Below are 13,336 nucleotides of genomic sequence, written 5' to 3'. Positions count from 1 at the left end.
GCAAGATTGTATGAGTACTTCTGCAGCTGTATAGGGGCTTGGTGACTTTACATCTGCACTTATTGTGTCCTTACGCAAGAAAAAAGTGTCCTTTTTAGTTGAGGAAGTGCAGTGAATGTTAACCAGATTGATTTTTAGGATAGCAGGTTTGATGTATGAGGAGAGATTGGGCCTGTATTCACTAGAGTTTAGAAGAATGAAAGAGCGCACACACAATTCTGACAGGCCTGGGCTGTCTGAAAATAGGGATAATGTTTCTCCTGACCAGTGGCCCAGAACAAGCGATCGATGTCAGGATGCGCAGTAAGCCATTTCAGACTGAAATGAGGAGAAATGTATTCACTCCAGGTTGTCAATTTATGGAATTATCTACTACAGAAATCTTTGAAGTGCAAGACTTGGAATCTGTTAAATAAATAGATTCCACAGGCTAAATGTGACCAGATATGGAGAGAGTGCAGGAGTATGGTATTGAGACAGAGGATCAGCCATGATCATGTTGAATAATGGAGTGTGCTCAAAAGGCTAAATGGCCTGTTCCTGCTCAGTTTTCTTATGTTTCTGTTAGGTGATTCTGCAGCTTTCATTGCAGGGGAGTGAGACTATAGTACATCTTCCTGTGTTGTAACATTTAAGCCAGCAAGAAAATCTTTAACCCATAAAAAACTGAATTGACAGATCAGCCAAGATAAGGGGGACAGCTTTAGCAAGGTTTAATGCAGGGAGTGACTGCACAGATCCAATGATAAAACTGCAGAACTCACCAATATAAAAGCAAGTAACTTGCTTTCTTTCCTTGTGAAATATTAATCAATCTTAATTTAGAATGGAAGCAGAAAAAAGTTAATTGGGAGTTGGTTGTATGGAAATCAGATCTTTGAAAAATCATCTTCTGTATCTGTGTCATAGATACACTTAATCCCATGATTTATCATATGTGACCTGTTGCATTTAATCTCTGAATTTTAAGTGGCTTGTCTAATCTCCATATTGTTTTTCCCCAAACATAAATCAATGATATTTTTGAGTTTGGGATTGATGTTTCTCTACAAAACACTGCAAAGCAGACAAATTGTGCAGTGGCAGCTTATCTTTTGCTATGCTGAATCTTCTCACTGAAATTCACAAAATTATAGTTCAAATTGAGTTTGAAATTCTTTTTCCCCAGTTTTACCGCTGTTTTTACTTGATTTTAAATTAGAAAATAATTTGCAATATTTTCCAAGGCAGTGGCAAACGAAAATTGATGTGGTGAAAAAATTGAATTGCTGCAAGTCCATTTTACGCTGCTGACATGGCCAATGTCAGCCCAATTACCCACAGATTTATGTAATAAGATGTTGGCATTAGTCCAGCTAAATTAGGTCAAAACACACTGAAGGAGGTAGCTAAATAGCTATAGGTTAAGCTAACGAACAGCCTGCGAAACATTGGATTGGTGCTAGGTACCCTCTGAATGAAATATTACTGAATTGCTGCCTCTGCAGTATATTGTAAATAGCCGTAATGGTCTTGTGGGCAACTTATGTATAGACCTCCACTGTAATGTGTGCTCACTGTATGCATAACCTTAACTATTGCAGTCTGAACATCAGTACAACTTCTATGTGGTCACTCTATTGTCCAGTTTACATCTAATGGATGTTTCACACTGGATGTAGTGCAGCTTCTCAAGGGGAGAATAATCATGTGAAAATGTACATCTTCTATAAAAAGCTGTATTTAATATTGTCAAAAAAAATTCTAGTTTGTTGTTGGAAACACTGGTTGATTCACACTGCTTCAAAATGTACAATATCTTAGCCTAGTCTTATTTCATTACAATGATAAAGTTTACATCAGATTATCTTTTTTAACATAACTGCATATTTAGTTATATTGGTCTGGAAATAACTGAGCAAAAATGCATATTTTCAAATAATTGCAGGAGATGTAATGAGGCTGGAAACAGTGTTAGAATCCATACAAAAGAACATTCACTCCTCATCTCATATCTTCAAGCTCGCCCAGGATGCATTTAAAATAGCAACTCCTATGGACAGTTTGCCCGATATTACCCTTCTCAAAGTGTCCCTGGAGCTGGGTCTTCAGGTAAGTCCACAGTTGTATACTGAGATTAATGCTTTTTTAAAAATCCAATTTTGGCGGTTGAGTTATATACAAATAGGTTCTTATGACAGACTTGTTGGGTCATCCTAGGAAGATATTCCTAAATTATTGATCAAGTAATATGTTTCAATCTTTCTCTCTCCCAGACTGGCCAAAAAAGTGGTTTGCTTTGATATGCCATATAAATATTGCTCCAATGTAGCGTACCTATTAATAATAACTTGAGATCATATCGTGACAATCACAAATCATGTTAATTCCTTAGAAGTTAATTGAGTTTTTAAAAATCAAAATTTTATGGGTATGAGCTCCTTTTGGTAAAATATGTAGTAATGGCATGTGTTCACTTTCCATAAAGTGATTGTCAAATGTGTTACTGACTGGCGGGGAGTGGGGACATGTGATATTAAATGAACCCATTCACATGAGCCTTGCCCTCTGACATGTGGGTTTAACTAAGTGGGAGAGGATAACTTGTTACAGGCTTTAATCACCCAATGAGTCATATGGTAACTCCAATATGTATCACTCTCCTGGCCTTTTCATGGCATGTTCTCCTGCTTTTGAGTTGTTTACTTTGCTGAACTTTCCCAGTTGCAATCTTCTGAATGGAGTTTTGTTATCTGGAGATACATACTCTCCATTTGCACTGAAAACCTTCCCTGCCCTTGTATCTCCTGTTATGTGTGCAACAGACTTTGCTTTATTCATTCTAGTTTATGGTGAAGTTATCTCCCTTTTTAGGGAGGTGTGTCATAAACTGATGCAAAATCCATTCTGTGACTGTTTTTGCCACTTGGTCTCTTGCAGATGGCTGCTCCCTCCATTTATATTCTCTATCACAAATAGCATTCAAAATTAATTGAGTACATTAAGGACCAAGAGCTGAGGTTGACCTAAATCTGATTTTTAATAAATTAATTAACCATCCTTTCTTTGAAGTTTCCCTTCCTGCTGACATTTTCCAGCATCTTGTTCATTCTTTATAGTCCACCATGTTTTACATCCTGCTCCTACTGGAGTTCCATTCCGAAATCCATACCATCTCCCTCTGCTTTCAACATCTTACTATCTCCTTATTAAATCCTCTTACATTTTTTGCTTTATCTCCTAAAGTTATCCTTTGCTTTGTTTATTATCAGTGAACATTAATTTATCCAGTTTGTAAAATGAGCTGTGATGTATTTCCAAAGCTATCAAATTGCATTTTTGACCACCCCATGAGATAAATTCAAGTCAGTTTTGTTGGGGATATGCTTCTAGATCAAAGTGGCACTTAGTTTGGAATTATATCGGCCACTGACTCTAACCAGTGAATGGAAAGCTTGGTGCTGGAAATAAGAGTTATATTGGTGCAATAGGTTGCAGTTTCTGAGGTTAGGATTGTGTATGCTGTATCTCTACTCTGTTATATGTGACTTGAAAGCACTTCTTACTAATGCTGAAAGCAAGAAATTGTGCTAATAACCCAGTATCAACACCCCATGTGATGTTGAGCACAACTTAATTGTTTTTTTAAAGTAGCTGATCTTTACTATCCCTGAGCAAAATGCAGAAATCATCCTTCAAGAAAGAATATCTGAATATAAACAATCTTCCAGTTACTCTTCATTAGTAACTTTGAGAAACCTAAACTGCCATTTTAATACTGTTCTATTGCAGGTTATGCGAATGACATTATCAACGTTAAACTGGCGCCGTCGTGAGATGGTGCGATGGTTGGTAACATGTGCTACAGAAGTAGGTGAGTCAAAAATTGTAATTCACTGTGAACAGCTATATTAAAGAGAGAGGCTGTGAACAAAACCGATATAGATGCAACAGAAAGCAGTGACTTTAGACAAAGGATTGAAGTGTAAAAGCAAGAAATGCTGACATCTGAATTTAAAAACAAACATCCAATAGTTCAGGCAACATCTGCCTAGTTTGTGATCTTGTTTTTCTAGTTTCCTATTTCTAATTAATATGATTCTGTCGAGAGCCTCCCAGTTAACCATTGTGGTGTTGATGGATGATCCAAGGAGATACTGGAGGGATAGTATAAACGTTGGGGCTGCTGTTGATAATATTTGATGGGGAGAGCCTTATTCTGTAGGGTTAATGATTCCATTTGAATTACATAATGTAAATCGTGGTTTCCAAAAGGAGTCTAAATTGATGTGGTAGAATTAGATTGTAACAAGCATGTTAGGAAACCAGTTTAAAGCTACTTGGTGATTTGCCTGCATAGCAAATTCCCAGACATCAAGGGAGGTAGCAAGTAGGTACTTCCTCATGAAGGGAAGACTGTAGGGCAAACAAAACCAACCTTGTCTTGCACATCTTCAAGTAGTAGAACTACAAAGGCTTTGCTTCAGGCCTTGCCAAAACTGTGCCTGATCTGTTGCAAAGACATGATACAATAAGGACAAAACTGCAAAAAAAAAAGTTGCGAGCAGTATCATACAAAAGTTGTGACTAGCTTTAAATTTAATAATTCTCACTACTGTTACCAGTATTTATGCTAAAGCTATGCTCGTGTGCAGCCTGTCAATATTTTGGGGTTACCGTTGACCAGAGTCGCAACGAGACTAGTCATCTTAAATACTGTGGATATAGCAGCAGGTCAAGGCTAGGAATACTGAAATTTGATTCACTTCCTAACTGCCCAGTGCCAGTCCACAATTTCCAAATCAGGAGCATGAAAGAATTCACTCCACTTGCCTACATGTATGCAGCTCCAGCAATACTCAAGAAACTTGACACCCTCCAGAACAAAATAGCTCATTTGATTGGCACCTCACGCAACATTTTAAACAATCACTTCCCCCACCAGAGACAAACAGTGGCCACTGTGTGTACCTTCTACAAGATGCACTACAGCAAGTCACCAACTTTCCCCTCTCAGCACTTTTCAAACTCTCACCTCTGGCACCGAGAAAGTCAGGAGCAGAATGTCTTAGTCTTTTATGCCACAGATTTCTTTGTAATGTTGGGACAATACATACAATGCCAGGAGTGCCTTCAAGCCACCCAAAACCAGAACTGAATTGTTTCAGTCAATAGATTAATTTCCTGGAGCTTGCTCCCTATCAGCACTATAGCGTACCAACCCACTATGAACTGCATCACCACCACCCCCAAGACAGTTGGGAATGGGCTTTAATTACTAGCTGAACAAATGAAACCCATGTGTCATGAATTATTAAAAGTTTAACAAACCTAAATGTATTTCATATGCCAGTTCAAAACTGAACTGTTTAAGATAGTACATATATTGCAGTTATACAAAAACAAAGGAGGGAATTGCATTTTGGAAGAAATGGGCATTGCATATCATGGAAAATATAGAGATCATTGGTGGCTTATGATCACATGTAGTGTCACAATTTATAAATTTGACTTGTAAATTTGTTAGAATAGGTTTAATAACTTGTTGTATACTCTCATATACATGCTTTACAATTACAAAACAACCTCTGTTATCTGAACGAGATGGCCGGGGGGAGTATTTTGCTCAGCTAACTGGATAATGGGTAACATTTTTACGGGACTTTGAGATCTTGTTTGGATAATCCAACATTCGAGTAATTGACGTTTGGATAATCAAGGTTGTTCTGTATATGTATGCATGTTGTCTTTTCCTTTCCTTCTATCTGTTTTGTTTTTGCTTTCTTTTACTGTGCTCCTGTCTTTTGTCCATTTGCAACTTCTCCCGACTCCCATGCGGTGTCTCCTTTTACTCTGCCTGTAGCACTACCACATGCCATGACTTGTTACTGTGTGTTCATGAACACCTGGCATTGTAACAGTTCATTGGTTTGTGTGGATTGTTCCAGCATTACAAAGATATCTGTGGCATAAAAGACCAAAATAAAAAGCACCTGGCTATCAGGAAGCAGCCAAGATTAATGGAAGGGTTGCTGTGAAAGGCCATTTTGTGAGCCAGTTTCATGTTCTGTCTCCTCTTCAAACTTGTGAAATCCTGCCAGAGTGAAGAAATGAAAACGTCCGTCAGCCAGTTGTAATGTTCCGACTCAATGACTAATACATTTCTATTCATTAGTAATATGCTGCACTAAACTTTTCCAAATTTAACTGTGTTGATTAAGAAACTACAGCATGTTTCACTTGGCATTCTTATAATATTTCCCAGGTCTAGCTTCTGTGTGTGTTTTGCACTGATTGGTAAATTATGTTGACGCACACTGATTGATCTGGATCTTTACTTCTGATCCTTGTATCCACTTGACATTTCCACTCAGTCTCACTCGGGCATGATCATTCCTTCTCATCCATAGCTCTGTGCCCCACAAGGCCTTTTATCTTCCTCTCTAGTTTCTGCCTTTTGGCATGTCACTATTATTTCTTCCAGCTCTGTCACCAAATGCTAAACCCAGATCTGTTTTTTCCCACCAGATGTCACGTATGATTAAATTCTTGTTCAATTAGGTTGATGAATATAATGCAGTAAATAGTGTGCACGGCCCAGGTTCAAATCCCATCTGCTTCACAGGTGTGCAATAGCATCTGTGAACAGGTTGACCAGAAAATATCTGCAGTATATTAGGATTTTCAGGAGGCATTCAACAAGATGTTTCCTAAGTTAGAAATATTAAGGCATATAGTATGTAAGAAAATATGGCAGCTTGATAGAGAGTTAGCAGGTGGATAGGTAAAAGTAAATTAATTCTGCTCTGATTGGAAGTACTGCACCTAAGGGTGTCAGTACTAGTTCGACTTTCTTTTGTGCTTCGCAGGCAATTTCAATTTGCTGATGACACAAAACTATGTGTGAACTAGGAGAAGGAAGCTACTCTGTTCATTAAGATGATAATCTGAAAATGGCTTCAACTCTATATTCCCATCTTCCCAGATAACCTTCGATTATTGATTGTCAGTGGAGTCAATCATCTCAACCCTTTAAAAATATCCAGTGACTATGCCTGCACCATTCTCTGGTGAAGAACATTCCAAAGAATCATAACTCCTGAGACAAACATTTTCTCCTCATCTTGATCTTGCGTGGAAGGCTCTTTGTTGTTATACCATGTTCTCTAATTCTAGTCTCTCCCACAATGGGAATTGTGGTATCCATTTTTGTATCCATCTTGTCAAGTTCTCTCAGTATCTTATACATCTCAGAATGATCATCTGAGTCTTCTGAGCTCCAGTAGATGAAGGCACATTTTCTCATGAGATATCAATTACCACCATCGCCCTACCCCCAAGCCGTGCTATCGGGGGCGAAGATTCGCAGTACTTGGTTTTACAGAAAACAGTGAAGATTGCAATAGTCTATGGGGAAAAGTATGGAATGGGCAAATGCAGCAGCTGCACTTTGTGGATAAGTGTGAGACAACCAATTTGGGGGAAGGGAGAGGCAGAGGAGGTGGAATGTTGTGGGGGTAGGGGGGAGAAGCACAGAGGGGGTGGAATGTTGGGGAGGTGGAAAAGGAACAACCACTTAATGAAAGATGCTGAAGGGCGTGGATGATCTGAAGCCTCAAATACATTATTGCAAATGCTTGTAATAAATAAGACTGAATGATTTGGACACTTTAGTTGAAAGCTGGATCTGCTTGAGAAAGAAGATATTCCTACACAGAATGTGTATGTATGTCACTGGACTGGTAATCTAGAGGTGTTGGTGGATAATCTTAAAAATAAACTGATATGGATAAAAGGTAACCATGATCCTGTGGGATTGTCCCAATCTGAACTGGTTCATTAATTCCAATTCGGGAAGGAAATCTGCAATCCTTACCCATTCTAGCCTATATCTAGCTCTAATTAGCAGCTACTCAAGTGGTTTAGTAAAACAGTTGGCGGTGTCACTACCCTCTCAATGCATCTAGAGATTGTGATTAAATGCCAGTATGACATGGGGAGAATTTGTTTTAACAGTGGATGTGGTGCAGAGCTAAGAATTTAGTTACTGATTACTGTAGCAAAAATCTAGGTAAAATGCAATTGGCTGTCTTTTGTGTTCTAAGCTTCTATAATACCATTTGAATTGTTATAAAGCCAAATCTAGTGAAAGTACTAGTGGGCGGCACGGTGGCACAGTGGTTAGCACTGCTGCCTCACAGCACCAGAGACCTGGGTTCAATTCCTGCCTCAGGCGACTGACTGTGTGGAGTTTGCACATTCTCCCCGTGTCTGCGTGGGTTTCCTCCGGGTGCTCCGGTTTCCTCCCACAGTCCAAAGATGTGCAGGGCAGGTGAATTGGCCATGCTAAAATTGTCCGTAGCCTTTGGTAAGGGGTAGATGTAGGGGTATAGGTGGGTTGCGCTTCGGCGGGGCGGTGTGGACTTGTTGGGCCGAAGGGCCTGTTTCCACACTGTAAGTAATCTAATCTAATCTAATCTAATCTAATCTAAAAAGGCCCTTTTCCTCTGCCCTTACCTCAAAAGAATACCCCTGATTTGACAATGTGACATTTTTTTCTATTTCTGTCCGAAGTATAGTTGAATTCCCTTAGAATCATAAGATAGCAATAACCCAGATGGGGACTATTCAGCCTGTTGCGTCCCTTTCCTTAGGGTAGGGGAGTTCAAAACTAGGGCATATTTTTAAGGTGAGCGGAGAGAATTTTTAAAAGGACATGGCAGGGGCGGGGGCAGCATTTTATACAAATTACTTTGTGTGGAATGAACTGTCAGAGGAAATGGTATATGCAGTTAGAGTTACAACATTTAAAAGACATTTGGAGAAGTACATGAATAGGAAGGGTTTCGAAGAATATGGGCCAAGCTCAGGCAGTTGGCTCTAAAAAATCTGTTTGGAAACGTGGTTGACATGGACTGGCTGGACCGAGTGGTCTGCTTTGGTCCTGTATGATTATGCCACCACTCTGGAAGTAACCTGGCTACTCTCACTCCTGCAAATATTTTCAGTTCAGAAAATTGTGCAGCCCTTATTAAAAGCTTCAATAAATCTGTCTCCTTCACACTCAGGCAATGCTTTCTAGGTCCTGCAAAAAGAGCGTTTCAGCTTTTATTTTCACCTCTGATTTTGTCAATCACTTTAAATTGGTAACCCCTGGTTTTCAATCTTCCCCCGTCTTCTGTCCTGAATCCCCTCTTGATTTTGGACCTCTTTATCAAATCTCCCCATGGCCAACTTTTCTCTAAGAACAGCAGCTCCACCTTTTCCACTTTGTCCATATAAATGAAGGCTGCTCATTTTGAGGCATCCTCCTGTTCTCCTACCTGTCTCAGCAGTGTCTACTGGTGGAGCTGTCAGTCAGTAGCATTACGATTCCACCATCAGATATAGGAAGGGGGGGGAAACACAAACATGGCCACTTAGGACAGTGCTGTAGATCCAGCTTTGCTGCCAGCATATGCAAGCTGGTGAGCCCCTAGAAGCTGGCATTAGGGCCCTGAAACTCATGGGAATATCCAGTTCAGTCAATAAAGTAGGTGGCACAGAGCTTTTTCAAACACTTAGTTATAGTTGTATGAGTACTGAATGAAGATGGCTAAGTTCCGCACCTTTCGAAAGTCTGCTTTTCCTATGTTTGACGGGCAGAATGGATTTCCGTGCAGACTGAAACCAAAGTGCTGTTATAAAAGGAAAACTGATTTGTTAACGTAGAATTTAAAGTTGCTCAGAGTTTTAGGCCAAATTGGTTAAATAACTGGGAAACTTATTTATTTCATGATATTTTTGTCATGATACCTCTCCTTCAGCAATTATAGAATTGCATTTGAGGGAGAGGGGCTTTGCCTGTTACATTAACTTCTGGTGTTCCTACGGTCTTTTATGTTTTCCCTTTCCCTCGCTTTCCAGTGCCCCTACCAAAGAAAGCATTTGCAGCTATTTGAAACAGGTAGAAATTCCTGAAGATATGGGTGTACTTGTATTTATTGGAAGCTGCAGAGTTTGTACATTACCCTGAAGCCTGATCTGCACACAGGATCACAATTCTTCGATGGTAATTGTTCAAGAAATAAAATAGCTGAACCTTTTTCTTTTGTCTTTTCAGGTGTTTATGCATTGGACAGCATTATGCAAAGTTGGTTTACATTATTCACCCCAACTGAAGCTACCAGTATTGTTGCCACTACAGTAATGTCTCATAGCACAGTTGTTAGATTGAACCTGGACTATAACCAACGGGAGAAACTAGCCAGCAGTGCAAGGACGCTTGCACTGCAGTGTGCAATGAAGGATCCTCAGAACTGTGCCCTCTCTGCTCTAACCCTGTGTGAAAAGGACCATATAGCTTTTGAGACTGCTTACCAAATAGTTCTAGATGCTGCCACGACTGGTATGAGTTATACACAGCTCTTCACAATTGCTCGATACATGGAGCACCGTGGTTACCCAATGCGGGCCTATAAGCTAGCCACCTTGGCAATGACGCATCTCAACCTGGGTTACAATCAGGATACACACCCTGCCATTAATGATGTCCTATGGGCATGTGCACTTAGCCATTCCCTTGGGAAGAATGAGCTAGCAGCTATAATACCTCTGGTGGTTAAAAGTGTTCAGTGTGCCACAGTACTTTCTGACATTCTGCGCCGGTGCACTTTGACCACACCAGGAATGGTGGGACTACATGGACGGAGGAACTCTGGGAAATTAATGTCACTGGACAAAGCACCACTCCGACAGCTCCTGGATGCCACTATTGGGGCCTATATAAATACAACACATTCACGGCTTACGCACATTAGTCCACGGCACTATAGTGAGTTTATAGAGTTCCTCAGCAAGGCTCGAGAGACCTTCTTGATGGCTCACGATGGACACATCCAGTTTACACAGTTTATTGACAACCTGAAGCAAATTTACAAAGGCAAAAAGAAACTCATGATGTTAGTGCGAGAGCGATTTGGTTGATCAGCACGCTGTCATATCTTTTTATTGAGCCTGCCTTTGTACCCTTTTTAACCTAAACCAGAGCCACACCGGTATTATATGTGTATAGTAATGAACAGTTCACAAACTTTAACCCTGTTGATTGTGAGATTTATGTGTGTTTTTTTTGTATGAGAGAAGAAAAGAATCAGTTTACACTGAGTACATGTTGTCAAGTGGCAAAAGTCCACGTCGCTCCTGTCCTTTGTATGTACATTCACAGCCTAAGAGTATGGCTTTAAACCAAACAGACACCTCCATCCTCAGTGATAAGTACCTCGTATGGATTCAGCTTTACTCCTTCGTCACTCATCCTTACATTTCAGTGTATTAAAAATACAAGGCTGACCACGTGGCTTTGCAGTGCTGTTCATCCAGAAGCATGGCACACGTTGCTCGTGCATGTGTAATTAGCGACTGTCAACATACATTCTCAGGGATTTATCGAAGAAAGAATGAGAGCATTTATTGTACTGTATATATTATAGTATATGTCTGAATATTGAAAAAATATACGTAACATTTTAATTTATAAAATATTCTATGTAATGCAAAATACTTGAAGCTGCAGTAGCTTGGTATAAAAACATATCAGAAGGACTAAAGTGCGCCTTGCTTCAGGTTGGCTCAGGTGGAGAATTGTGTGCTGGGCATCTATGCAGAGCCACCACCTCTGTTGCATGATTGGACTGATAATTAGTCTGAGAAAACATAAATTTTAATAAAGAAAAAATCTGCTTGTAACAAACACCATAGTTAAAAGGGGCAAAAAAAACAAATTACAGCCAGAGCAGTAAGCCTTAGCATTAAAAGTATTTGCCAGAATTGGGCTTTGTGCCTCCTAGTCTAGAACTGAACTACAACAATTTAAGACATCCTTGAAAAGGTTGAACTATGTGTTTTACAATAAAAAAGATGTTACAGTAGGCCTTTGCAGTGGTATAGTGAAATGCTACTTATGTGCTCAATAACATATATTAATCTGCATTGGGAACTGACTTTGTGCAGGACAGGAAGTTGCTGTGTAGTAAGACTGTTCTACTTTTTTTTCCTCCTATAGAATTCCTCGAGAGAGAACAGCCTTCTATCTTGCCTTGTCTTAATGCTTTAAAAAAAATAACCAAACTGGACATCTAACTACCAAACTGTTCATTAAAAATGACTTTGGTTTCTATTTTGAGTCTTTAATTTAGCAGAACTGTTCTGTATCTTGTGCTTTATAAAAGAGTTTTTACGTTGGGTGCAAAATGTTACTAGTGTCACTTGTTCCTTCCACTAGGGAAAATGCTAGAGGTATGTTCTGTAGCTTTTTTTGCTGTTTAGGAAAAGAAGATTATAATTTCTTGCTCACCATTTTATTTATTATAGTAGGTGAAAGATTGTACTTCATCGCCCGTGTAAACATGCTCTTGAAGTTTAAAAGTAATTAAGATTTGATACACTGATATCAATTTATTTATGTAACTAAATCACTGTTTTATAAACTTGTTAATGATTCAACAATTTTTTTGTTTTGATTAAAATTAGTTTTTTGAAAGTTAATGATGTCTCTGTGTATAATATAATTTACTTCGAGCTGTGAGCATGCAAAACAGAGTTGTGAACAGCCCTGTGAAAATATAACTTCATTTTGTTTTGAAGTGCATGCTTATTCACTATAGAACTGAAAGGGCCTCACTAGCACTCTGGATTGGATGGCTGTTTCTAGAACATAACTGATTTAAGGTTGTAAATGCAAATTATAGAGGAATGCCACAAGCGTGTGTTAACAGATATAATCAATCTGATTGAATTTTCAGCCCCGTATTAATTGCTGCTTCTAAATTTCACCTTTATTTAAAAACTATCTGGGGAGAAAGATCAATAACGTGAATGGCAGAGTGGCTAATAGCTTGTCACTAATTACCTTTTCTGTCTATAATTTGGTTACTTTAATAACTGCAGTAAATGTTTCAATGGGCTTTTATTTCTTTTGCATCTTGCTCTGTTTTTAAGTCACTGCAGGACAGTCTCTGGTGGTTTGCACACTCTACATAAACTTACCTGAAATGCGAGAAAATGGGTGTGTGGAAATCGGCAAGTTAAAGGAATTCCAACTGCAACATTGAACAGGAGGATCTCTGTTCCTAATCGACTGGACTGCAGCTTCAGTATCAGCAATAGGGCCATCAAATATTTTGAAATGATTGTGATGCAATACAAACTTAGAACCTTTTGCAAATTTTAGTTTCTGTCAACCAAACATTTTTGACAATAAAATATTTACTGATGGTTGCTTTATTCTTTGTATTTGCAAAAATATTACGGTTCCTGCATTAGTTTCTGTCCAGTTTCATCCATTGAGTCTTGATATAGTGATGAGAGTTAAAATAAG

At 39.1% G+C, this 13,336-nt stretch overlaps 1 protein-coding gene across 1 annotated transcript in view; it reads left to right on the top strand.

The window, feature by feature from the left end:
- Positions 1 to 12,504, top strand: part of LOC140477344 (zinc finger SWIM domain-containing protein 6) — a 189,713-nt gene extending 177,209 nt beyond the window's left edge. The window contains exons 12-14 of the mRNA XM_072571040.1: positions 1,928 to 2,091; positions 3,772 to 3,853; positions 10,082 to 12,504. Of these exons, the coding sequence (XP_072427141.1) occupies positions 1,928 to 2,091; positions 3,772 to 3,853; positions 10,082 to 10,944 (1,109 nt within the window). The 3' untranslated portion in view covers positions 10,945 to 12,504. The remainder of the gene's footprint in view (positions 1 to 1,927; positions 2,092 to 3,771; positions 3,854 to 10,081) is intronic.
- Positions 12,505 to 13,336: the final 832 nt, after the last annotated feature.

The sequence above is a fragment of the Chiloscyllium punctatum genome, chromosome 1 (assembly GCF_047496795.1).
Source record: "Chiloscyllium punctatum isolate Juve2018m chromosome 1, sChiPun1.3, whole genome shotgun sequence".
Taxonomy (NCBI): Eukaryota; Metazoa; Chordata; class Chondrichthyes; order Orectolobiformes; family Hemiscylliidae; genus Chiloscyllium; species Chiloscyllium punctatum.
The sequence above is the reverse complement of the archived record's forward strand: the minus strand, read 5'-3'. Positions and strand labels throughout refer to the sequence as shown.